This window comes from Pelodiscus sinensis, chromosome 12 (assembly GCF_052426305.1).
Source record: "Pelodiscus sinensis isolate ZL-2025 chromosome 12, ASM5242630v1, whole genome shotgun sequence".
NCBI lineage: Eukaryota > Metazoa > Chordata > Testudines > Trionychidae > Pelodiscus > Pelodiscus sinensis.
This window is the reverse complement of record NC_143063.1, coordinates 6404321-6429945: the sequence shown is the minus strand read 5'-3', so window position 1 is coordinate 6429945 and position 25625 is coordinate 6404321. Positions and strand designations below refer to the sequence as shown.

Below are 25625 nucleotides of genomic sequence, written 5' to 3'. Positions count from 1 at the left end.
ACAACTCTCCTCTTCTGTGCTTCTGGTCCTGGCTGCAACCCTGAGGTGCAGAGAGGAGCAGAAAATTAAACAAAGTTCCTCAAGCTCAGTAAAGTCTCGTTTGGGATTCAGTTGGCTAATTACACCTTGGAGGGGAACACAGGGGACCTATTCAAACATGAGTCCCTTCTGTGTTTGGAATGAGGGTCATACTGCCTGGCCAGTAACCTCCACACAGCACTGTCACTTGCCTGTAGTTCTTAATGTGCTCATTGACTTCATTGAGTCCCACGGAATAGTTCAGGGCCAAGTTGTACGAACCTGCCTGCACAGACGAGCCCCAGTTCACTTCTGGAGAGAACAATCATTTGGAACACAATAAATCATTTAAAAACCACAAACAGGAATCACTTCGATGCTGGGGACATGCCCAAACTGCTTTGCCCTGTAGGGTTGCTCCAGAGAGCCTGCCTGTACTTTGCGGAGTTGCTTGTGTGAAGCAAGTTGGAGGGTTTCGGTTCAGTGGCTATTGCATGCTCGTCTCATCATAGAAACCTCTCTCCCGACCAACTCCCTATGGGAGACCTAGCAGAGGCTCCAAGAGGTCCCATATGGGGCACGAGAGAGAGCATGGCAGAAGCTTACATTGATGCTGCCCTGTTCTGAGGCCAATAGGCCTCGACCTTCAGCTCTCTCAGCCCAGCCCCTTCTCTGCCTTCTGCTTGAGAGAAAGAAGCCCCAGTTACTCACCAGGCTTTTTGTAGAGCACGTAGCCCAGTAAGAAGACAACGATGCTGATGGCTATCAGAGCTGCCCACCAGGTCAACAGAAACATGATCACGACAGACACAACGGCACCGAAGAGCGCAGCCCACTTGCTGTAGTAACGAAACGATGGCCTCCATCCTGCAGGGCCATGACACAAAACTACATTAATGACTCACACAGCTAAGTTCGTCCCTCCCACGTGGGGAAGGAGTCGCTCAGCCTCGGAGCAGAGCCAGTGTGACGGGGCACTCTCTCCCCCTTAGAGCTTATCTGGCCTCCGTTACCATTGCAGCCTGCAATGTGTTGATCCTCACCACACCCCTGACAGGCAGAGCAGTTACGAGCATGCAGTATCCTCACTGTATAGATGGGGAAACTGAGATACAGAGAGGCTAAGTGGGTTGTCCAGGGTCAGGCAGGAAAGTATGTGGCAGAGCGGGGAACAGAACCCACATCGCCCTAGTCCCAGGCTAGTACCCAAATCAGTGGCTCACACTTTCTTTGTGACCCTGGGAGACAAAGCAGGGGTGGAGAGAGAACCTAACATCCCTCAGAGCAGGAGCTGACACCTGTACCCACCCTTCCCATCCAGAGAGGCTCTGTTTTCGGAACTGAAGATACTCCCCACCCCAATTGCTAGGGATCCTCCACATGCATCACCTTGTTCAATTCAAAGAGCTTCTACTATGAAACCCTTGGGCTGGGACTCCCACCTTCCCCTGCTGTAGAGAGTGGTCCTCCAGCCTTGTCAAGCTCAGAGACACCTGACACTACCTCAAGCCAGCAGGACAGGGGTAGCCACCGAGCACCAGGGCAGCGATCGCTTACCTGGCGAGTTGGTGATGGAGGCATGGAAACAGCTGAAATTGATGAGTGCGTAGGAGCACAGGAAGAAGTTGGAGATGATTGGGGCAATCGTGTTCAGTTCAGCTGCAGGGAGAACAAAGAGAGGGAGGGCTCATTAGTGCATTTGCTCCACTCTGCCTGGGAGAAGGGGAGGGAGGTGAAAACCAAGAAGAAACTGAGAGTCCAGACCGATTGCTCCAGCTATCAGGGATTCCTAAGCTACCTGCCAATGTGATAGCTTCAGAGCCAGTCCATATGGGTTGGGCTTCCAGTCCTCTTTCCCGGAGTGTTTGTTCAAAAGGACTTTCCCCCTCAGACGAGAAGCCCGTGGGGAAGGGCTGGCCCCTTCCCGGCAGGTCAAACCCCGGGTAGGAAGCAGCCGTGGCTTAGTGGTTTAACTCACTCCCCACATGGGTCTGGGACTGCCCCAACTCCCTGCCCTTTGGTGAGGCCAAGAAGGGCTGAAGGCCCCTCCCTCCCATTCCTACCAACCTTGCTTGTTTGCCATTTCCCTTCATCTCTCTCAGGGAGCAAGAGGAAAGCTCACTACGGCCCTGCCTTCCCCTCCCACCTGGCTGGTGGGGGCAGGGCAGAGGAGTGAGTGACCCATGCTGGGTGCTTTCCCCTCGCTCCCTGACAGTGATGAAAGGGGAACAGCAAGCAACAAGCAGGATCAATAGGAGTCCCCCCACCCTCCCTAAAGGGTGCCCTTGCTCCCCCTGCACTTCCCCCTCCCCTGAGCCCTCCTGTTCCCCGCCCAGATTCCTGCACCCTTCACCCCCCCCATCCTCTGCCCTGAGCCCCTCTCACATCCCCAACCCTGACTCTTGCACCTCCCACCCCCTCAGCACCTGCCTGAGCCCCACCCCATACCCACACATACTCTAAACCTCTGCCCTGAGCCCCCTGCACTCCATCCCACACTTAATTTTCTTACAGGGGCTGTTATATGACAAACCCCAAGCCTCCTACCCTCAGCCCCCTCTCCCCCTGGGGGTTAATGCAACAGTACCTGTAAGGCCAGGTCTAGACTAGGGCAGAAGTTCAGAGTAAGATATGCAACTCCAGCTATGGTATTGTGTAGCTGGAGTCACCGAACCTTGATTCAAACTTTGGCGCTGTGGCCACAGCAGGAGGTTGATGGGAGAAACGCTCCCATTGGCTTCCCTTACTCCTTGTGAGCAGTGAGGGTACCGGCCTCGACAGGGCGCCCTCAGTGTTCGATTTAGTAGGTTCTTACTAGACCTGCTAAATCGAATGCCAGAAGATCAATCTCAGGAGCGTCGATCTGCAGGTAAGTACAGACATGGCCTAGGAAATTCAAGTTCACTCTGCTCCCAACTGAGCTCTCTACTCCTGGGAGGGAATTAGGTTCAGTGCTATTTTGGTTGTTCAGGTTTCTAAGCCCTCAAAATTGTCTTGAAGCGCTACTGACACAGCTCTCTCTCCAGATCTGATATATTCCTCATCTGCATGGAACAGGCTGTGGGCCTGATCTCCCCTCACCTGTGTGTAGATATGGAGTAACTATTCCAGACAACCCACGCAGTGGAAAACAGGTGTATGTCAGAGCTCTCACAATCTACCTTGAGTGCACCTTTTGACAGAGGGCAATTGTATCTTTTGGCGATGTGTATGTAGAAAACTTATGGCCATTGTTCAGCTCACGACTGAAACAGCCACCGGGCACCACACTGCTCATTAATCAGCCTGTCGAAAAAAGAAGAGAAAGCTTCCTACTGGATCTGGCAGCCTATTAAACCCAAGGCACATACCGATCAGAATGAACCCCACAGCTATCACATAGGTCAGCATGTAGCCCCGGATCGGCTCGTCGTTCTTCCCATAGCCCTTCCCAAAGAAGCCAATCAGCGGGTACAGCTGGTCCTTGCACAGGCACTGTGGAGAGAAATACACGTCACTTCTCCTGGACAGGCATTGCAGACTAGTGGTGAGATCAAAACTGGGAAACAATTGAATGAGGGTTCAGCTCCAAGCACTGCTACTGGTGCAGTGCATAGCCTTGTTCTTGAGTAGATTTACTCCAGATTTACAACAGAGTGAGAACAATTTAGTCCTCACCCTAGAGGGTGGATGTATTTCTAAAACCAGTTTGCCTGTTCCTGCTGTCAGGTCACCTTCGCTTTGTCACAAACCAGTTCTACAAGCCAGATCCACAGATGAATTAGAGTTCATCCACAAATTCAATTCACATGCTAACGGACTCAATCATGATGAAAGTTGGTTGGGACACGACCAACTTAACAGTCATTGAAGGTGCAAACAGCTCTTTGTGTGGACTCCCATGTCAGGTAGGATACTATCAATTGACTTTGATTCTTATCTGCTTCGTTTTAACTGCCAATCTTCAGATACTTACTGATTCCCTCTAGCTCTCTGTCTCCCACTCCCCTCCTTTTTTCCCTCCCCCCTCCCTTTCCTCTCTCCTATTTATTTTGGGTCTGCACATCCTAAACACATAACTCCGGTCATCTGAAGAAGGGGGCTGTGCCCATGAAAGCTCATGATCCCATCTACATGTTTTGTTAGTCTATAAAGTGCTACCAGACCATTTTTTGTTTTTTTCTGTAACAGACTAACTCAGCTACCCCCTGAAGCAGGTAATAACCTTGACTTTCCTCCCAGTACCAATGGTAACACCCCTCGTACAGCTGTATTCTGCTGTCACCACTGATGGCACTATGGGAGGGGCGGGAAATGTCACCTTTATTATTTTACTCAAATAACCACATTGGGTCTCAGTTACACTCTCGCAAGCCCGCTGAGATGAAGGACTCTGCCTGGGAGCAACTGAGAACAGAATCTGTCCATCAGGATTACACAAGTCAGAGCAAAGCCAAAGGGACGAGCCCAGTGCATATCCCCCGGCAGCACTGCATGATGGGATCAGATGGGGCAAAGCTCCAGGCAAACACCACAGAAGCGCCACAAGTATCAGATTAAAGAACATGTCCAGAGAGCCAGTACTTTCTAGTCATGCATGGTGGGGCCTACCCGTGGTGGCTGTTCGGCTTGTGGTGGATCTCCCCATGCCTGCGTGGGGTGGAGACTCTGCCTGTCATGGGGGCTCTGAAATCCCTGCGACATGCTAGCTGGCTCTGGACTCGTATCTACCGGACACACAAAGACAACACTGCAGATTTTTCCCAGTCCCCTGAGCATGGCACCTTCTCACCTGGAAGACTTTGGGTGCTGAGACCAGGCAGGCCAGAGCTGAGGAGAGGGTGGCCCCAAAGATTCCAGCCGTGATCAGCGGGGCAAATCCAGACACCAGGCTCATACTCTACATCAAAACCAGCAGGAGAAAGGTGAAGGTGATGCTGAAGAGACCTGACAGCCCGTGCTCCGTCCACCAGAAGCCTGCGATGCTCACAGCCACCACTCAGTGCTCCTCAGAGCACAGCTCATTACATCCAAAGAACCTTACTATGACGGCAAAGTCCAGCATTCAAAATGCCAGTGTTCGAGCTGTCCGTGCAAGCTAAACACAGCCCTCCCATGCATATCCATGATCATACGCTCTTCGATTACATGGCCAAACGCTGTTTGCCCACAACTTGTTCACAGGATGCTCTGGAATGACTCAGGGCTGTGCAGTGAAGGAGTCTGTTATCTGTATGACCCCTTTTTCGGTGATTGTAAATTACATTTTAAAAAGAAAGGAAGCAGCAATTCAGGAAAGTGCCCGATCACCCTCAGAGGCTACTGTCTGCTCTGGGCTATGACTAATATTTCTGCCAGGAGGGGAGCTCGATCTGAGGCTGGCAGGCGTGGGAGATGACAACAACCCCCCATGAACAATATAGGATTTCCTGTATGCCACGCCGAAGTGAGCAACCCAGTTTGAGTCTTCTCCCTGCCGCAGGGAGTGACAGTACCTGGTAATAATTGCTGAGTCCATAGTGGCAGCTCTGCTTCTGGGCACACTCCGTGAAGTTCCACCCATAGCTGCAGGCAAGTCCTTCACAGCCCAGAGAACCAATAGGAATGGAGTCATTCAAGTTCCCGGAGGCATCGCGTACCACGCAGGCACCTGGAAGGGAGCAGTTCCCATTCACTACCCATCTCTCTCTCTTTTCCACGTGGTGCATGATGCCCAGATGGGCTTTAACAAATGTTCCTGTGTAACCAGGCAGCTTTCAACCTGATATTTGCATCAAGAGTCTGGATTTCTTGCCATGCTGGGCAGTCTGCAAAGGAATCAGGGGTCTCCAGTCTCCAGTGTGCCAACCAAGATGGTGGCCCCCTCGTTTTGCCCAGAGTCCCAGGTTTCTAGGTGCTCCTGGAATTAACAGGTACTAAGCCTTGGTTTTAAGTAACCTTCCATGCTGCATAGGCACCTACCCAGTGCTAGCTAAAACTCTCAACATCTTGTACCAGATAGTGCATCCCGGGCCCAGTGTCAAACCGGGGTTGGATTCTTTGGAGACAACTGTATTGCCAACCCCAAGAGGTCCAAAATCCTGAGTCAGATCTCAAAAAATCATGAGATCTTTTTTAAAACTATGATTTTATTGGTCTGTCTTTTTACTATTTACCTCCCCTCTACCCTGCACCCCTCCTAGCAGCCAGGATCAGAATGGATACTGGAGCCAGACTGACTCAAGGTGGCCTGTGTCCCAGGATTCCTTATGCCCTTTCCCTAATGAGCATGAAAGCATTTAATTAACCAGGGACATGTCATCGTTTGATTCAGTCTATCCATGTTGCTTACCAATTGTAGCAGAAATAGCCAGATAGGATACCGTAGTCCAGAATATAGCCATCAGTGTGCCTTTGGGAATGGCGACTGCTGGATCCTAGGGAAGGGAACCACAGAGTTACACAGCAGCTTTTCATGGGCACCGTCAAATGACCTTTCCTTTTTGTAGCTAAAAGAAGAGAAAACTCTCCTAGGCTCAAAACCACCGGGCAGCTTTCAGTCTGATATTTGCATCCAGAGTCTGGATTTCTTACCATGCGGGCAGCCTGCAAAGCCCACCTTTTTGTGCTAGATGTTTGGAGATGAAGTGGGACTGATGGGCTGGTGCACTGGAAATCTCAGAGAACATGGTACTAAATGTTGTTTTACTCTACTTGAAGTGACGGTGGCTGAGAATATTGAATGCACTGGCCTGGTCTGGGAAGAAGTATCACAAGTAGCGAGTGACTCTGATCAGTAAAAGAGCCTGGAATGCCCAATGGTACAGGAGGAACTAAGGTTTAAAATGAGGAAAGGGTTAGGGTATGAGATAAAAGCCATAAAATCAACTGCACAGGTGAAGTTTGTCCAGCCTGACGTAAGGATCAAAGGCTCCTGAAATGGCGCTAAACTTCAACTTTATATACATACTAAAGCTTTACCCAGCATCGCTCAGGTCCTTAACTCAATTAATTTGGGGGGATTTATTTGGAAATTGTGTTTTTTGGAAAATAAAATGAAAACGTGCCTGCTCCATTGAAATCGTTGCTTTGGGGCGGGGCTGGGGTTCAGTCTGCAGGCTGCCCTGGAGAGAGAGGACAACCCAGCCCTCTGACCACAGCAGCCTGTGGCCAGGTGAGAAGTGTCTCTCCGTGGCTGCTGCAGCTCCAGCAGGCACAGCCAGGGCAGGGGTGCATGTCCTCCAGCTGGAGCAGATCCAGTTTTACCTGCCCCCGGCATTCCCCAGCCAGAGTGAGGAACGCAGCAAACTGTGTACTTTCCCAGCACTCCCTGCCATAGAGGAACAGCCAGCAATGCCCCTGTATGACTTGGGGGGAGCTACAGCCCCACTCCCTAAAGGGCACCTGGCGGTGGGTGGCTTGGGGCTGGAGCAGTCTCGGGGGGCACACCCTCGGCCAGTCCCCTTTCACCTGCCTGCTGAGTCTCTCTTTTCTGCATGGTTTTTGGAGAAGCAATCCCATTCCGGGCACATCCCATTTTCCTGGCACAACCAAACCCTGGCCTTGCTTTACGTTACAATAAGAGGAAGCTGCATAGCAAATGTGGTGGCCCTAGCTCTTACTGTTCAGGAGGAGTTCTTGAACAGACACATGGACAGGCTCTCTCAAATATACAGCAGGTCATTACAAGGGAAGTTTGGGAGCTGAGCTATGAAGACTCCTGTATGTTTGTCTATAGTTTTAGGCCCATACATGGGGGGAGTGCAAAGGGTGTGAATGCACACCTCCCCTCCTCCCCCAGGCCTTCGTGGTCCGCTATGGGGCCGATTCCAGCTGGCCGGAAGAAAGCAGGGGCAGCGTGTAGACCCGGCCTACCTCCCCTCCCCCCCGTGCTGCCAGCCAGCTGAGGGAAGGCTGGGGCTGATTCTGCCTTCCTCCCAGGGGAGTGAGGCTGGGATCACGGCTGGGCCACAGGGGTGGGGCAGCCAATAGCCCCTCCCAGAGCTCATCCCCCCCCCAAATTCCTGCATACGGACTTGAGTTAGTCGCTCTTGCCTTTAAAGGCAGCTCCTCTTTAAGAAGGACTGTGATTCCACGTATCATGCATCCCCAGCGCTTGGATCCAACCCTGTTCAGAACTTCGGAGTGTTCCGAATGCCAGTCCAAATCAACACTGGGCCCATCTAGAACTGATTCAGTTTGGAGGTTTAGCCAAACTATTTGATATTTGTTTGGGATGTAAAACAAGCTGGGACTCTCCTGAGCCTGTGCTTTTTAGGGGGGATTTCCGATCAGACTAATCTGCAGCTAGCTCAACACTTCTGCAAGAACAGTCCTCCTATTATTTTGGCGCTCATGCCCCAGGCAGAAAGGGGAGAGACCTGTGTAAATGTCTTCATTTTATCAGACTTTTTCTAACTTCAAAAATAGTTCAGTTTATTGAATAGGCAAAGGTTGATCAAAATCTGTTCATTCCTCTGCAATAATGTAGGATGCCCAGTATTAATTCTGTTCCATTCTCTTTAGAGTCTTGTAGTGCATCTATCACTGTGCAACCTAATGCTTAAATCCTGCAAGAGCCTTTGGGAATTGGACTCCTGAGCTAATGCCATTGGGTGATGGAGACCACCCAGACAGAGCAGCTTGCAGGATCAGAATCTAAGAGTAGTGAAAGTTGGAAATGCAGTAAAAAAATTCATGAACATTTTTTGGAATCGTGTTAAAATTTAAAAAAATGTCAGTTAGTTCTGTTGCTGGTCAAAACTGAATAAAACATTTGTCTGTGGCTTTTAAAATTGTTTTACTGTTCTTTGTAAATCTGGATACATTTTATTGAAAGTAAAAATATCTGGGCAGCTCTAAAACAGAGATAGATCAAACATTTTTCAATTAACCTAGAACCTGGATCCCAACTGTGCCAGATCTTGGATTTACAAAATCAAAAGCCAATCAAGGAAGTTGCCAACTTGGGAGTTTGCCTTTTTCTGACACACAGCGCTTTATCAGCACAACCTGCTCATAGAGTACAGCCTGGGCCGCGTGCCCTTGTGATTCCAAGTGGGCCAGGAGAAGTAAAAACATACCTTCAAATCACCTGAAATGTTGGCTCCAGCCAAGATGCCTGTTGCTGATGGAAAGAAAATGGAAAACAAACCAAAGAAGGTGCCATCGGGTCCACGCCAATTTGGCACAAAGTTCTGAGCAAAAATATCCGCTAGAGAAGGAAAATATTTTCCTGTCAATTCGAATGTACAGGATCATTTCAATCACATTTCTTTCATTTTAAAGGCAATAGTTGAAACCGTAGCCACAGCGGCAAACTGCTATTGAAATGCAACCTCGCGACGTTGGGTAGTCATTTACACTAGCATTGCCCATCCCGTTGTGACGGTGGACGCACGCTCAGGTTGACCCCGTGTGGGGGACAAAAGCCGACCTGGCTGCCATCTTGCCCGTAAAGGACACACAGCTGCCATGGCCATTTCCCCACTGTGGGAGAGCGCTGTGGGGCCAGTGGAGTCCATCATCCAGGACTCCTGCCCAGCCTGCCCGGACCCCGCCCCCCCGTGCTCCTGGATTTCACACTCAGCTCACGGGCTGCTAACGTATTCCCTGCTTGGAGCAGCATCTGGCTGCCACGTGGGGGTGACTGTTTCAATACATAACCCTGTTACAGACACCGGAGCCGGGGTCTCTGCTCTGCAGGCAGAGCTCTGCCCTAGTGGGATCAGCCGGGGAGGAGGGAGAGTCTGGGCTGCTCTCCTGTCCCTTGAGGCCTGGTCAGGGAACGGGGCAAACCTGAGCCAGCATTGTCCCCAGCTGCAGGGGAAGATGTGGAGGGGGGCAGGAACAAGGAGCAGCAAGGTGGGCCACGGGCCAGATCAAACAGCCAGATCCAGTCTGCAGGCTGTATCTTGCCCACCCCTGCTCTAGGCAGGGCTGGATTAAGGGGGGGAGGGCTAGCCGTGCAGCTTCCCAGGGTGCCAACCTATGGGGGGCACCTGATAGCAGCTGTAAGGGGCACTATGCGCCCCTTAGAGCTGCCATCAGGCACCACGCACCCGATTACAGCTGTAAGGAGCGCAGCGTGCCGGGGGGGCGGAGCCACGCATGCGCCCTGCACCCATGGGCGGAGCCACACATGCGTCGCACACCCGCTGCCCAGGGCGCAGGAATGGCTCAAGCCAGCCCTGGTTCTAGGGTCACTGCTAAAGCATTCACCTCTGTGTAGGCCCCCCTCCAGCATCTTGCAAACATTCAGCAGAACAATCGAAGTGTCATTGTCTCTCCGGAAGCCTTTCCACTGCCACACTTACTCAGAATAAGCAGAGCAGCGGGGATGCTTAACATGAAGGGCTATGTTCCAGCCCCGAACAAGATACATTTCCATTGCACGCTGCCTACCAGCCAGGACACGGAGAGTTAAGTGACCACGTGGACACGTTCATTAAGGTACATTGTTTATAACCCCTAATCGTGCTGGCACAGTAAAACCACGCTGATCAAAAGCCTTGCAAGTCACATAGAATTGACCAGGCAGAGCAGAGATTATGGTGAGATCTCAGAGCGTCAAGGCTCCCTCCTGCGGTACGTGCACTGAGGAACATTTCCCAGTGCACTGTTGTAATTAAGAATCCCGTGGAATAAAAAACCCGGAGACAACCCCGGCTGTGGGTTTGTTCTCATTCTACCCTCATCATTAGAGACAAAGTAAACAAACACACTGGAAATGCATCCGAGGGGGGCTAGTGCACGTCTGGCCCCCATCACTTGAGCACACAAATGCCTCACAATCTTTTAATATATTTATCCTCACAACCCTTCTGTGAAGGAGGGAAGTTCTATGATCCCCATTGTACAGGCAGATAACTGAGGCACAGAGACTGCTGCCTCAGTCACACTGAGGAAGTCTGCTGCTGAGCAAGGAATTGAACCAGGCTGTCCCAGTTCCTCCCTAATCACTGGGTTATCCTTCCTCTTCCATCAGGGGACGCGCTTGTCTTCCTTTTTTCACTGTTTGCTGACTTGCAAACCTCAGTCATTCATGCTGGGTCTCCCGACCATTCATGAGAATTGGTAAGAGTTCCCCCAAGCAGCTGCCTCTAGCCTCCACTGGGACCTACCTCGGTAACTGAAGAATCCTTTTGCCTGCTTCTCCTCAGAGGCTGGCATCACCGTCCCCACTACGTAATTTATGAAGGAAATCATGATGACTATGAAGAACAGCACCTGTGCCTGAGAGAGCAAAAGAACCAACTCAACAATCTGCTGGCTGAGTACTTGCTGCAAACGCTGTACAAGGGCGTGTGGTGAAACATACAGGTGGGCAGCTCTACTTAAGTTTCACCATCTTCCAACTGGAAAGCTGCCAACAGGCTCTCCTGAAGGAACATTCTGCCGTTTTGACTAGTGGGGCAGGGTAAGTAACCTCTGCATTCTTTGAGAAGTGCCCGGCACCATCTGCTGTGCTTGTTTCTCTCTAGGTTTCCTTGGCCTGAAGGCTTTTGTGGCTTGTTAAAGGAGAGAAACAGAACCCCCAGCATCTGAATGAATGAACAAGACAAAGGGCAACACTAAGGCAAACACACGGATAAGGTTTAAGGGAGAGTTGGCTAGTGTATGAATGAGAGCAGTGTCTGCAGTTTCAACAGTCCAAAGAAAAGCAGATGTTAACTGACAATGCTTATACTTCTGGGCAGTGACTGATCATCAGGGTGGGTCAGGAAGAATTTCCCCTGATGGTAAGAAACTTGCAGTTAGGTGCATTATTGGAGGGTGAAGCAACTGGCATTGGCTGTTGTAGGAGAGAAGATACTAGGCTAGATGGACTGGACTATTGGTGCGTGGTGGTGTGGAAATTCCTGGGTTCATCCTAGCAATTCAGACCCTTACCTTTGCTTCCCATTCCATTCCAGCCAAGGAAATCCCAAGTAGCACTGTAACTGTGATGACCCCGATGATGCGGATATCATTTGTGGGATCTACAATGGGCGAGTTACTTTCCTGAGAAAAGAAGCCCAAGTCAGCAGTCTGCAGTTCTAGAAGCTGACGGCAGACTTGATCCGACCCACCCGATTCCTGCATTTCACCTCTGACTCTCTGGGCTTTTTAATACTACTTCTTATTAAAATAAAAAAATCATCATTCTTTTATAGCAACATTCAACAAATGGCGTCTGTTCAGAAGGGGGCACCTTACACTGGGTGGGATTTTTGTGTACAACAGACACCCTGTGGGAGCATGGCAGAAGTTGGCCTTTAAGAAGGACTTCAGTGTTACAGGATAGAGGTGCTTGTGGGTGGAATGAGGGGGGATCACACCACGAAACGACTCTGAGTCCTTACCTGGAGCAGGTCACGTACAGTTTCCGCAAAGCCCACCGTGTGCATGGCCACTGCTACTGCATTTGCAAAGGCAAATATGAGACCGATGGAGCCACCCAGTTCTGGACCGAGGCTTCTTGAGATGAGGAAATACGTGCCACCTGACATAAGCCAGAAACATTCCACTGTTTAAATACTTCACATGCAGGAGCAGCATTGTGGTACCAGAGGGCTACGTCTGCACTGGCATGATTTTCTGGAAATGCTTTAATGGAAAAGTTTTCCGTTAAAAGCATTTTTGGAAAAGCACGTCTAGATTGGCAGGACGCTTTTCCGCAAAAGCACATTTGTGGAAAAGCGTCCGTGGCCAATCTAGATGCACTTTTCCTCAAAAAAGCCCCGATTGCCATTTTCGCGATCAGGACTTTTTTGCAGAAAACAAATCTCAGCTGTCTACACTGGCCCTTTTGCACAAAAGTTTTTCGGAAAAAGACTTTTGCCCGAATGGGAGCAGCATAGTATTTCCGCAAAAGCACTGACAATCTTACATGAGATCGTCAGTGCTTTTGCGGAAATTCAAGTGGCCAGTGTAGACAGCTGACAAGTTTTTCCGCAAAAGCAGATGATTTTGCGGAAAAACTTGCCAGTCTAGACACAGCCGAGGTGACCACACGCTGAACCACGGGCCCTTCACAAAGTAATTACAGACGCCTACCTATAGCCATGCACTGTGTGCGGGAAGTGTCAATGACACATGGAGACAGGATAAGATGCTCAACATTTTACAAGGCAATTTATCAGGGTCTGGCCATCAGGGAATTCAGGGAAGTCTGGATCTGGGGTTTTGGCTCAGGCCCATCTCTCGTGAAAAGCCTTCCTTTTGTGCTCATACAGAATCACTGCCTGGGAGAAGGAAGCGTTTGAAGAGAGACTGGGACCGTGACTTAGAACTAGACAAGAGCAAACTCGCGAGAAGCTGGCATGAGGGAGCGAGGCGCGGCTAAGACAAAGACAAGCTGAGCCGTTATTTAGCATGTCAGAGATTTCATGTGTCAGAGTTACCAGGACAGTGTTACCCTCTTGATCATAGACTCCACTGTCCTTGCTGAGCCGCTCTCTGTCCTTCCAGAGCGGGTACAGAAGCAGAATAGATTGGAGGAGGTAGCTTGAGGAGATGGTGGCCCAGGACCCTGGGCCTGGGGAATCCTGGGGGGCCAGGGCCTCATGAGGAGCCGCCTCCCCTCTAGTCAGGGGCTGATCACCTCTGTCATCGCTTTTCCCCCATCTCCAAAGACTGGCCCTGAGAGGGACTGCCCGGGACCTGCCCCACTGGGGATAACAGGACTGACTAAGACCTCTACTCTTCACCTCCAGTGAGAGACCAAAACCAGCTGAGAGAGACCAGAGCCAACCAGGACCTCTCCCCTCCTGCCTCCGTTCCCAACTCCCTGCTTCCCGGGCTCCGCTCTCCTCCCGCTGCCTGCAGAAGGACAGCTGGGGTACGTCTAAACTACATGCCTCCATCGACGGAGGCATGTAGATTAGCCAGATCGGCAGAGGGAAATGAAGCCGCGATTAAAATAATCGCGGCTTCATTTAAATGTAAATGGCTGCCCCGCTCTGGCGATCAGCTGTTTGTCGGCAGATCGGGGCAGTCTGGACGCGCCGCGCCGACAAAGAAGCCTTTCTTGATCGACACAGGTATGCCTCGTGAAACCAGGTTTACCTGTGCCGATCAAGAAAGGCTTCTTTGTCGGCGCGGCGCGTCCAGACTGCCCCGATCTGCCGACAAACAGCTGATCGGCAGAGCGGGGCAGCCATTTAAATTTAAATGAAGCCGCGATTATTTTAATCGCGGCTTCATTTCCCTCTGCCGATCTGGCTAATCTACATGCCTCTGTCGACGGAGGCATGTAGTTTAGACGTACCCCTGGTGACTTGGTAAGGACCTACATGTACTGCATGGAAATGCAATGGGGTGGGGAGGGGGGACACACCTCGTGCACCTTTTGGGATGTGGCTTCTATTACTTAGCAGGGAGCCTGAGCTCCCTTGTAGGGAAATTCTGGTTGCACCCCTCACGTAACCCAGGGATTCCTGAATCAAGCCCAATGACTTGTGGTTGAGCTACAGCATTTCCCATCAATCAAACCTGGGTGCCCTTCTAAAACTTCTGAGGGATCGAGAACCCGCCCCTTCACTTCACGAGCTGCTCTGATGGCCACTCATCATCATTCCTCAGCAGTGGCCTCTTCTTTCCAGCTTGAGTTTTGCTGACTAGTCACCTTCCTGACCTGGGTGGTTGGTTTTCGTTTGCCCGTTAGACTGAAGAGCAGATTATCCTCTCCCCTGTAATTACCCATAGGCCATGATTAAATCACCCCGTAGCCTTGTCTTGGGCAAGCTAACTAGATGGAGCTCCATACGTCTCTCATTCCAAGGCAAGGTTTGCAGCTCACAAGCGAATTCTTGAAACTCTTCTCTAAACCTTCCCCAATGTTTTAACATCCTTTTGGAAGTTTGGACACCAAAACTGGACACTGTGTTCCAGCTCTGATGGGTTCAGAGGTGATGCCTGGCCTTGCTTGCTATCCTGTTACTTTCAGGTACTTTGCTCATCATCATACTCGTGATCTTTTGGCAAGCCGAGCCTCCAAACTTTCTTGAGATGCATCAAGCACTATCTAGGGAACAGTCCTGTGCTGAGCAGAGACGACGGGCTACCACATGGCCTAAGAGGCCTTTTCCAGCTTTCTTTTTCATGGCACTTGCCAGTGACAGAGCAAAGCTTCGTATGTAAAGTCCCAGAATGTGAGGGACTTGGGGGGGAGCTGAAGACGGGAACCCACAGAAGGCAAACGGGAGCCAAGTGCTACCTGATTTCACTTTGCCGTTGGTGGAGATGGCAGAGATTGACAAGCCTGTGATGCTCGTTACTGTCACAGACATGAAGATAATCAGCCACGTGAGTGCTGCAGAGAAGAGGAATAAGTTTCACTTTGTTTGAAGAAAGCCAAACCAACCACCATCCCTGCCCCACCCTCTCCTCAACCCACTTCTTCCAGGATGTCTAGAAGGGCCCATGTCTTCTCTGCTGAGCCCAATCTCCATACTGCTTCTGCCTCTGCCTCCATCCTTACTCCATCGTCTCTATTGCTGTCCCATGGACACGTTTACAGGTCTGAGGTGTTGCTGAGCTACGTGTTGCAAAGCCTGACCGATTCAGGAGTCTACAACTGATTTTCAAAAGAGATGTAGGCACTTAGGAGCTAAAATCCCCAAATCAACAGGCTTTGGGCTCCTAAGTGCCTAAATAACTTTAGAAACTTATATTTGGGCTCCTAAATCAGTTAGGCATTGCAATGGAAGCACAGTGACTCCTGAACACCATTCAAAAGTAGGTCTAAGGACCTCCAGGAAGGGAGAGACTTTGTGGCGTGTATAGTGCCAAGCACCCTGTCAGTGCCTGCAGTTACACAAGTGATAGCACATACAATTGCTGCTAGTAAAACTATAGAGAATAGAGATGCGCCTACCAATTCCTGCCTGGGCAGTGATCCAGGGCAATCGCAAATAGAGAATCACACCCCAGATGTTCAACATGCAACGAATCTAGAAGGAAAACAGCCGCGTTAATCCCATCTGCAGAGCTAGCAGTACGCGTGATTGGAGGAACGGCAGCATTGCCTGCTCAGACCTATGGTTCCTCGAGTCCGGGATCCTATCTGCAGCCGTGGCCAATTCTGGCGATCCTTGAAGTGGAGTGACCTGCCCATGGGAGAGTTTCCTCCTAAGCTCATGCCACACAGCTGAGCCGTGCCAAGTCCGTGGCCAAGCGCTCAGACAGGAAACAAGGGGTGTGTCTCTAACAGCGACGGTCGTGCATCATTGGAGCACTTCTGAGGGGGCATGGTGGGTTTTCTAAAAGATCTGCTCAAAGGAGGATTCCACAGAAGAGCTGTGGCTTGTGCTAGCCAGCAGGGCAGACGATAAGAGCACTGTGGTCCCACCTGACCTTGAAATGTGTGAACCTGAGATGGGTGGACATGTACTCAGCATACCTCATCTGCGCCTTCAGTGCCGCCACCACACATGCTACCACAGCTACACTGCTATCTATGTTCACGCTGGCTTGAGAAGACCTTGCACATGTACATGTACGCAAGCAGGGGAATCACACCCTTTGCTTGGGGTGCAGCAGTAGCCAAGGTGACTTCCCCAAGCTCACACACTCTGTAGGGGAGCAGAGGATTCAATCTGAGTCTCCCAGGGAGGAGGCTAATGCCTTGAGTCCCTCCTCTCTACACCCTGGTATGCTGATACCTTGTGGCAGTGAGTTCCACAGGGCCATAGTGCAGTCTGTGTAAAAATATAAAAGCTTTTCTTTTTATTATCATTTTAATATGTCTCTTTTTCATTTCACTGAATTTCCCTTTTGTTCTTGTATTATTAGAGAGGGTTAATAGAAATGTCTGAAATACCATCTCTAGACCATTCACTGGTATGTGTACTTTTATTATACTCCTCTGATCTGTCTTATCTCCAGGAGAACAGACCAAATCTTTTCAATCTTCCTATTGAAGCCTTTTTATTCCCCTAATTATTTCATCACTGGTTTCTGACACCTCCCCCTCCCCTTCTGTCATGCGCTTTCTGAAATAGGATGACCAGAATGGATCAGACTATTCTAGATGAGGGCATCTGATTGACAGCTATGGAAATAGTCTCAGTAGGATTTCTCCTCCCATTTCTCACCTAACCATTTGCTTGGTCTTTTTTACTGCACCTCCCTAAGTTTATTGCAAAAATCCCTTCTCTTTATAAGTGGATGCAGCAGGCTGGAACCTGGTAGTGTGCACAAATTGTGCAAATGTTCCCTTCAAATCCATCTTCCTCTTGCCCTATTACCATAGTCCTAGAGGACCTCACAATCTTTAATGTGCTTGCACTCATAGCAAGGAAAAGTGCTATTCTCGCCATCAGAGAGGTGAGAAACTGAGGCAAATCATTCTGTGCAACACACCGAATACCTGCAGCAGAATACAAAACTGAGCCGGGCTGCTAACGTCCTAGACCCATGCCCTACCCCCGGGCCCATCCCCCTGGCCTACCAACATCATCACCTGCCATTTGTCCGGTTTGAATGTCCCCAGCCCTCACACTGCTCAGTAGAATGGGTCGCCCCAGACCTGTGAGAACCGGGATTGCATAGGTGAGTCTTGCTGAGCCGTGCTAAGGCAGACACATTGGACCCCAGGAGGAGAAATGCGCGGCGCTGACTTTCAAGCCCAAGCCCTGCCCTGGGGATAGCGCCGCTGGAGTCAATGGGATGACTTGAAGAGTGAGCTGCAGCTTGGTGAGAGCGATGGTGGCAGGAGCTGGCCATCTTGCTGCTGCGTAGGCCTGGGTGCTCCTGGCAAGCTCTCCCAGTACACTTCCTTCCAGTTTGTCGGCAGAAAAAGCAACTTACCATCACCCCTTTCACCCATCCGAATCGGACAGGCTCTCCTGGAGGCTTTGCCCCACCCTCGCCACCGTCTTCCTCAGTTGCTTCATCACTCAGGCCGCTACTTCTCTGGGGCTCGTACACTGGGTCGTGGAGACGGCTACTGTCCAACTGAGGGATGCAGAGAGAAATCAAGTCACTACAGGGCATAGAGGTGGCACAGCAAGGAAGAAGTCTGGGAACATAGTAGATCTTGTCAATTTTCAACTCCCAATCAGAACTGTGTAACCCTGAACATCACTTCTGGAGCTAAGCAGGGCTGTTGGGTTCACAAGGTTTGTTGGGGCAGGAATAGTCTCTCAGCAGCGAGCACGACGGAACCCCAGCTTCAGCTCACACCACTGCTCTACAAAGAATGACACCCACAAGCAGAGATGCACTCCTGGCTTCTTCAAATACCGTCAGCCACAGCTTGCAACTAGCAATGGTACCCAGATTGTACCCAGCACTTCTCCTTACTACAGCCGCAGTAGCAGAGCTGGGAAGTGGAAACCTGGTTTTTTCCCCCCCATTAGTTATATATATGGAACTATGAATGAGAATTTTCACAAGCTGTCCGTCTTAACTGCCATGGCCCCCACCACTATAGGATCTGGGCACCTCACAGTCTTGAATGCATTTATCTTTGCACAATCCTGGGCGGCCAAGACGTGCTCGAGAAGCTGATAACACATCCTGGCTTCTTGGACCTCATTGCTGGAGGAGTAACAGTTAATCCAAACTAAGGACTTAGTTCGCTTTAACTTCTGACTGCCGTGTGTAGCCGCGAGCAGTCAGTTTGAACTAAGGGGATTTAAAAATGGCGCCCGCCCGGGAACATGCAAATGAAGCCTGGGATATTTAAATCCTGGGCTTCATTTGCAAGTTCAAATGCCTCCATTAGCTACCCTAGTTCGAACTAGGGGGCTAGTGTAGACATACCCCAAGTGATTTCAGTGGGATTTGGGTGCCTGGGTGCTTTTGAAACCCTCCATAAGCATCTCTAGGTGTGAAATACTTTAAAAAACCAATCCCTGGGTAAAGGTGGCAGGACACATGGGAAAACCACTGAGATCAGAGGGTGCTTCACAAGGCAGTCTCATCCATGGTATAAGGACAACCACCGGCGGCCCATGAGCCTAGGCAAGCTAGGCAGCTGCCTAGGGCGCCGCTGGCCCGGGCGCCCAATGATGACATCACGGGGCGCCAGGGTGCCTCGTGATGATGTCACGGCCATTGATGGCCGTGCAGGCAGGGGCACCAATTGCGCCGCCCCACCCAGGGCGCCAACTACTGCAGCCGACCTCGGGCCGCTCCTGAGGACAACACAAATATCTTGGGGAAGTGTGATGGCAAGTGTCACAGGGAATAAGCCCCAGGAGCATGCTGACAATTAACTGCAGAGAAACTAGCCCATCGTCTGCTTGTCCACGGAGTGCTGAGATAGCAAAATACCTGCAACCCAGACAACAGCAACAGAGTGACTCTCAATAGGATGCACACAGGCCTTTTCACACACCTCTGCAGCCCTTTCCTGCTTGAGGCTGTATCCTGCTGGAACACCCTTCCCAAAGAGAACTTGAAACATCTGGTTTGAAATGAATGACCACCCAGGAGATTTTCCAGCCCATGAGCCCTCTTTCCCTTTAGGCGGCCCTTCCAGGTAAGGGGTACAATATTCTGGGCAGTTTAGGGAAAACTTGCCCTGCCTGTGTCATTCTGTTTGCTGGATAAATCCAGGACTTGAGTCTCTAGGTGCATCAAGCTGGGAGCTTTCAGCAGTGCTAATTTCACTTGAAAATAACCCCCCCACAAACATACCCGTTTGCTGCACGGCAAAGGTAAATGAGAAGAGCTGTGCAGATGGACTTCAACAGCTTTCCCATTCGCCCCCCAAGAAAGCAAAAGGAAGGAGACGTCACTCCACCCCAGCACGTGCCAAGCAGATTTGCGGGCAATGCTCTCCCACCTGGCTTTGTTAAGGAGCAACTGAGTTTTGCAAGTCCCTGGACTGGCCATTATTCTCTTTGTTTACTTGTTTATACAAATGCTAAAACGGAGGCACCTAGATACACATTCTTGGGACAACTTATACATTCACGGTAACACAATTACAGTTCCGCCCCAGCCCCTCTCTTGCCATGCCTGAGGGGAAAACATGCTCTGAAATATGCATCAGATATGGGATATTTTGGACCAAGTCGAATCCAAAGCTGGAAGGAGGCAGATTTCACTGTACGTTAGCGTGACGAAAGCCAGGACGTGTTATTATAGGCAAGCCAAACGGCTTCCTCCTCATATGCAGCAGAATGTTATTGATGGGAGAATATTGCAGAGCATGCGGGTAGTTAGGTTCTAGTACTACAGTTTGGGAATAGGTATGTTAGAGCAATATCCACCCGCCAGCCTATACACCAGGGCGACTTACTTCTGACCACGCATGGCAATGGCACAAACTGACAGAGCCACAAACTGATCTGTCAGCCTGAAATTTAAGTTTCAATAGCCAACATTTTCTCCTGGTGGAAACAGGGCTCACAAATTGTCAGTTGTCAACAACAGAGCTGGAGAACCATTTGCAGTGACCTAAAGCATCAGATTTCACCTTTGTTGCTTGTTATACATTGAGGACAGATCACAATTTCCACTCATGGTTCTCAGTCATTCCCTGACTTTCTATGACCTGTTTGCAGAAGGTGCATTTCCAAGTCTGTGTTTCTTCTGAAGGGACAGAAAGAGCATTGCTACAAAGACCACAGCCCTGCTCAATAAATTGATGCTAGACACAGTCCCGCTCCATAACTTACCTTCAGGAAAGAATGTAGATCTGCCAGGGTGGGCCTAACTTTATGGGTTTCACCTGCGCCTTTTGTGTTGGCGTAATGTTCATAAGTTGGCACAACATCCACGGTGTTGTAGCCAAAGGTCCTCAAGTACAAAGTGCTGCTGTGGGTGAGATGGCTGGGATGGACAGTGTCACCAGCATCAGGCTGTCCATAGTGAGGTTTGCTGCTGTCCTCGGTGCTGATCAGGGTGCTAATGGTGAACCTGCCACTGGAGTGGGCCGAATCGAGAGTTAGTTCTGTGACTGGCAACTCCGCCATTTCTTCCCTGCTCTTCGCTCTGCCTGGGTCTTTCTTGGCCGAGGGAGGACGAGCCTGCGATGCTATAGGCGGCACAGGAGAGTATGGAGACTTTATACGCAGCAAAACCAGAACGAACCAACTGGCCCCCCACTTAATCAATTACTCACAAGGAAAACTAATTGGCTTGAACCACCCAGAGCTGGTTATGGGAAAGAATAGCCTGGAGGCGTATCCAAGTGCCCGTTACCAGAATCACTGGCTTCCAGTGACTGATCGGGGCTGCGATAACAGATCGGAGATTAAGTCCCAAGGACAGATCAGTGAGAGAATGTGGAGTTATGTTTCCCCTGCAGCCTAACCAGGTACATTCTGTTCCCACTACAAGTTATGTAAAAACAAAAACAACACCTCTCTCGGCGGGATATTGCCCAGCCTGAAAGGCCTCTGTAAAATGGCTGTAGAGGAGGCATATTGGTCTTTCCTTGTCACTGCCTATGCTACTCAGAGGCTTTCAGGAAGAGCTGCTGCGTTTAAGCCTGCCATATAGGAACCAGAGAGACTGTGGTGGGGAAGTGTAAAGAAAAGTGCTGTCTGTCAGGCCGGATAACTTAACACAACACACAAGGTCAGATTCAGCTCTTGATGGTGCTGTTTTAATTTGCCCAGCACCTTCTCCCCCACACAAGGAATCCCAAAGATCTCGGGAGTATGGAATAAGGCTGCTGGAGAGTTTAGTAAACCAGAGCGCGAGGAGTTGGGAGATGCAGCGGGAGAAAAGAAAAGTCTGGGTCAGGAGAGTGGGCAGAAGCTGTGAGGGAAACAGATGGCAAGAGAGGCAGAGAAGAAAGCTCTCCTGCCAGCCCCAGTGAGCCTGTGGGAAGGAGAAGAAAGGCAGCTGACACGAGGCAAGAGCCCTCGCTGGTGAGGTGCTGAGTGCACGCAACTCCTGCTGACTTCCGTGGGAGTTCAGAATGTGCAGCACCTCAGGTGAAGAACGCAGCAGCTTGCAGGCTCGTGGCTGAGCAAGATTGGGGGCGGGCGAGTTCTTTGTGGGTGACGGGATAGGACCGTGATTCTTTGTGTGGGTGTGTGTGTGGAGGGGGGGAATAGGAGAGCACTTGTCTGTGCACGCTGGGATCCAGAGACAGGAATAGAGCATTTCATTATCCTCAGTACCAGTGTGGAAGGCACCCGGGAATGATCTGACCATGAGTCAACAGTGTGACACTTGCAAAAAAAAAAAAGCAAACAACATTCTCAGATCTATTAACAGGAGCATTAAAAGCAGGACACAAGAAGTAACTTTTCTGCTCTACTCGACACTGATCAGGCCTCAATTGGAGTATTGTGTCCAGTTCTGAGTGCTACATTTCAAGAAAGATGTGGACAAATTAGAGAAGGTCCAGAGAGTAGTGACAAAAATGATTAAAGGTCTAGAAAATAGTAGCTATGAGGGAAGATTGGAAGAATTGGGCTTGTTTAGTTTAGAAAAGAGAAGACTGAGAGGGGACGTGATAGCAGTTTTCTAGTATCTAAAAGGGTGTTATAAGGAAGAAGGAGAAAATGTGTTCTCCTTGGCCTCTGGTGATAGGACAAGAAGCAATGGGCTTAAACTTCAGCAGGGGAGGTTTAGGTTGGACATTAGGAAAAACTTCCTGCCTGTCAGGGTTGTTAAACACTGGAATAAATTGCCTAGGGAGGTTGTGGAATCTTCATCACTGGAGATTTTTAAGAGCAGGTTAGACGTGTCAGGGATGGTCTAGATGGTCGTGGTGCTGCCATGAGAGCTGGGGACTGGATTTGATGACCTCTCCAGGTCCCTTCTCGTCCTCTGATCCTATGATTTTACAGAAGGCGGAATGAGGTATTGAAGGACAAAGCAATTCACTAAAGGTGAGCTTACTCAGGGGGCTGCAGAAGAGCAGGAACTGGATTTAGCTCTCATTGAGTCCCTGGCAGGGGCTAAAATATGCTTTATGCAAAATGGGGCAAGTGAGCTATCATTTAAGAGCTAGTGATCCCCTGAATGGATAATTCTATTTGTGTGCATATATCTTTCTTGTGTGCAAAGTTAGAAATATGAAGTGTAAACTTGCTTATTAATCTAGGTCCTTAGTGAAAACCATTAATAGTACTTATGGAACTTAATGGTCTGGTTCTCAAGGCAGTGATTTATGAATAGTCTTGTTTTTCTAGTAAGTCTGGATTATGGTTGACTCTAGAAAGACAGGTGACCATGCCATCGGGTGCTGGAATTCATCTTGAATTTCATATTTTTCCACTAGGGTGGGGAGAATGGAACAAAGGATTCCCATCCTGGGGAAATTCTGTTTAAGGGATGGGACGCAAATGAGGATCTTCAGCTAGCTTCACAGACTTCTCCCCACCCAAAGGGGATACATGAGGAGGCCTGGAAACAAAGAACTCTAATGTGGAGGGGCAAGAAGCAGCTGGGCCCAGATCAGAAAAAAGATCAGCTCTGGCATGAAGGACTTTACCTGAAATAAGCACTAGCATGAGAAATGATGATTTGTAACAACTTCTCTGAGTCTATGACACTTAGCTGGCAAGTTTTATTTATTTTAGATTAGTCACTTATGAAATGCCTTGTGCTCATTTTCCTTCTTTATGATGAAGAGAGAAAACCTGAAGTGTTTGTGTGTGAAAAAAACCAACCCTTTTCTTTAAAGATTAAAAATCCAGCTCTTCTCTACCCTGTGGGATGCTGTGGTGACTGCAGAACTAGTGACGTTAACATCTCAGGAGACTGAAAGCTGAACAGTGACAGGGATTTTGAAGTCAGATAGTTTAAAACTTTGCTTTGGCCAATGCCGATATCTCAATCTCTTCAGAGAATTTTTTTTTTAAAACAAAAGTTAAACTCTCCTGACCTTTGGGTTAACGTCTGAGAGGTTGAAAGACAAATCTCTGCGACTTCCACAAAGTTCTCCATCAAACCCTGGAAAGACCAAATAAGAATGGCTAAAGCTGCATAGGCCACACTTCAGCAAGGTATTGAAGGACTTGCTTATCTTTAATTGCCTGTCTTAAGCGTGTGTTTCAGTGCTCTGTTGGATAGGGATTTCTCATATGGTTAGAGTGAGGCAGGTTTCAATGCTTTGCTGATTTAGGGCCTTAGTACTGCTGTGAAGATTTGTTTTCCCCCAATCCACACAACGGGTGCAGCAGTAGGGGAGCAGCAGTACAAGATTGCTCCATGAGGTTCCACCCCACCATGCAAGGCCCAGACTTCATGTGTGAGGAGCAATTTTCACTTCTTACTCAGACCCTCTCCTCGGGAACGAGGCTGACACGAAGGGTGCTCATTATCCCTAGCAGCGATGGGGACAGCTGTCAAAGAGCCATTCCACATAGGGCAGCAAACACGTCATATGAAAAGTCCTGGCCGGGCCTGGCCACAAATGGGGGATCTCAGGGTGAAAGACACCTCAATCGTTAATCCCCTGAGCCACGCGGAACCAGAAACTGCCTTTTAAATGGGCTTCTGTTCACCCGACATACGCAGCGCCCGGCGGCCTGTGAAACGCCTACTGGTGCTAACAGGAACAGCCTCCGTGCACTGAGAAGTGAGCAAACCCTGCAGGGACTGGAGTAGTCACTTCGTGCAAATCACACACACCTCAGGGAAGCCGAGCATGCAGCTCCCATAGACTCCCTGGTTCAGTGCGCTATTCGGCACCCCTCAGGAGAGGGCCCGTATGGAATACCCGGTAGAGGTGCTCAAGTTATTATTTGCAGTTATTCTTCATACTGCAGGAGCCTGGACAGGCCCCATGCAGCGATCGGGGCCCTATTTGTAAAAACACAGCTTGAAAGAGCTAGAGATCATGGTCCCAATTCAGAAAACCATCGAAGGCTCAATTCCAGCCCCCCCAGCCAGGCTCAGGTTCCACCGGTTTCAACGGGGGACCCAGTTCCTAAATTTCAACCCGACTTCAATGGAGCACACTCGTGCACCTAAAGACCAGCATGTTCTCACGCACTGTCCGGAATAGTGACAGGCTGCCCATATCGGGGCCTAATTGCTGACCTCATCTGTCCCACTAGGAAACTTCTGAAAGCCCCGAGGTGGGGGCAGGCGTGTGTGAGCGGCAGGGGGCTTTTCTGCAGACTGAACACTGGATGGCTTGTTCTCCGGAGTCACACGCCAATTTAAAAGCAGTTACAGATAAGATCTCTACAGATGGCAAACAGAAGCGGGGTAATAAAGTTTGAGTGCGACACCAGAAAAGCCATTTGAAATTCAGCGCTATGCACCCTGGCAGGTTAATGGAAAATTGAGTCTGTTCCGAGTGCCTCTGGCGAGCCTTTGGATTCACATTGCAGCTTTCGTTTGCCTTCCTTCTACTGCAGGTTATTTCCGTCCAGGGTGTATTGGCTCATGAGCAGGCTGGCAGGCAGTGGGGTTACGCGCCTCCTGCTCCCAGGGATGGGCTCTTACTCGTGGGAGTCGACCCCCTGCTGGCGGTGAGCTCACTCCCTGTGGTAGACACTCCCTCGCTTGGGGGGAAGATTACACGGCCTCCCGCACAGGACCGGCTGTAATGCAGCACTAACCTACACCAGCACACTCATCCCCCAGGGGCATGGCTGGAGCCTCACACACCTGCCACTGGAGGCAGTAGAAGGGCTCTGGGGGGCATATGGGGTGCAGTAGTGGGGGGAGACAGGCTGAGGTGGGAAGCTGTCTGGAGGGACATGGTTTAGGGCCAGGGGGTGGTATGAAAGAGGAGG

At 50.1% G+C, this 25625-nt stretch overlaps 1 protein-coding gene across 1 annotated transcript in view; it reads right to left on the bottom strand.

Annotated features, from left to right (window-relative positions):
• The window catches only part of SLC12A3 (solute carrier family 12 member 3), a 38822-nt gene extending 17843 nt beyond the window's left edge, over window positions 1-20979 (bottom strand). The window contains exons 1-15 of the mRNA XM_006114730.5: window positions 20592-20979; window positions 17770-17916; window positions 15836-15911; window positions 15176-15271; window positions 12321-12460; window positions 11869-11979; window positions 11100-11211; window positions 9060-9190; window positions 6329-6413; window positions 5493-5647; window positions 4790-4897; window positions 3369-3492; window positions 1576-1677; window positions 730-885; window positions 231-330 (exon numbers count right to left, since the gene is read on the bottom strand). Coding sequence (XP_006114792.3) covers window positions 231-330; window positions 730-885; window positions 1576-1677; window positions 3369-3492; window positions 4790-4897; window positions 5493-5647; window positions 6329-6413; window positions 9060-9190; window positions 11100-11211; window positions 11869-11979; window positions 12321-12460; window positions 15176-15271; window positions 15836-15911; window positions 17770-17916; window positions 20592-20888 — 1940 coding nt within the window. The 5' untranslated portion in view covers window positions 20889-20979. The remainder of the gene's footprint in view (window positions 1-230; window positions 331-729; window positions 886-1575; window positions 1678-3368; window positions 3493-4789; window positions 4898-5492; window positions 5648-6328; window positions 6414-9059; window positions 9191-11099; window positions 11212-11868; window positions 11980-12320; window positions 12461-15175; window positions 15272-15835; window positions 15912-17769; window positions 17917-20591) is intronic.
• Between the last annotated feature and the right edge of the window lie 4646 nt (window positions 20980-25625).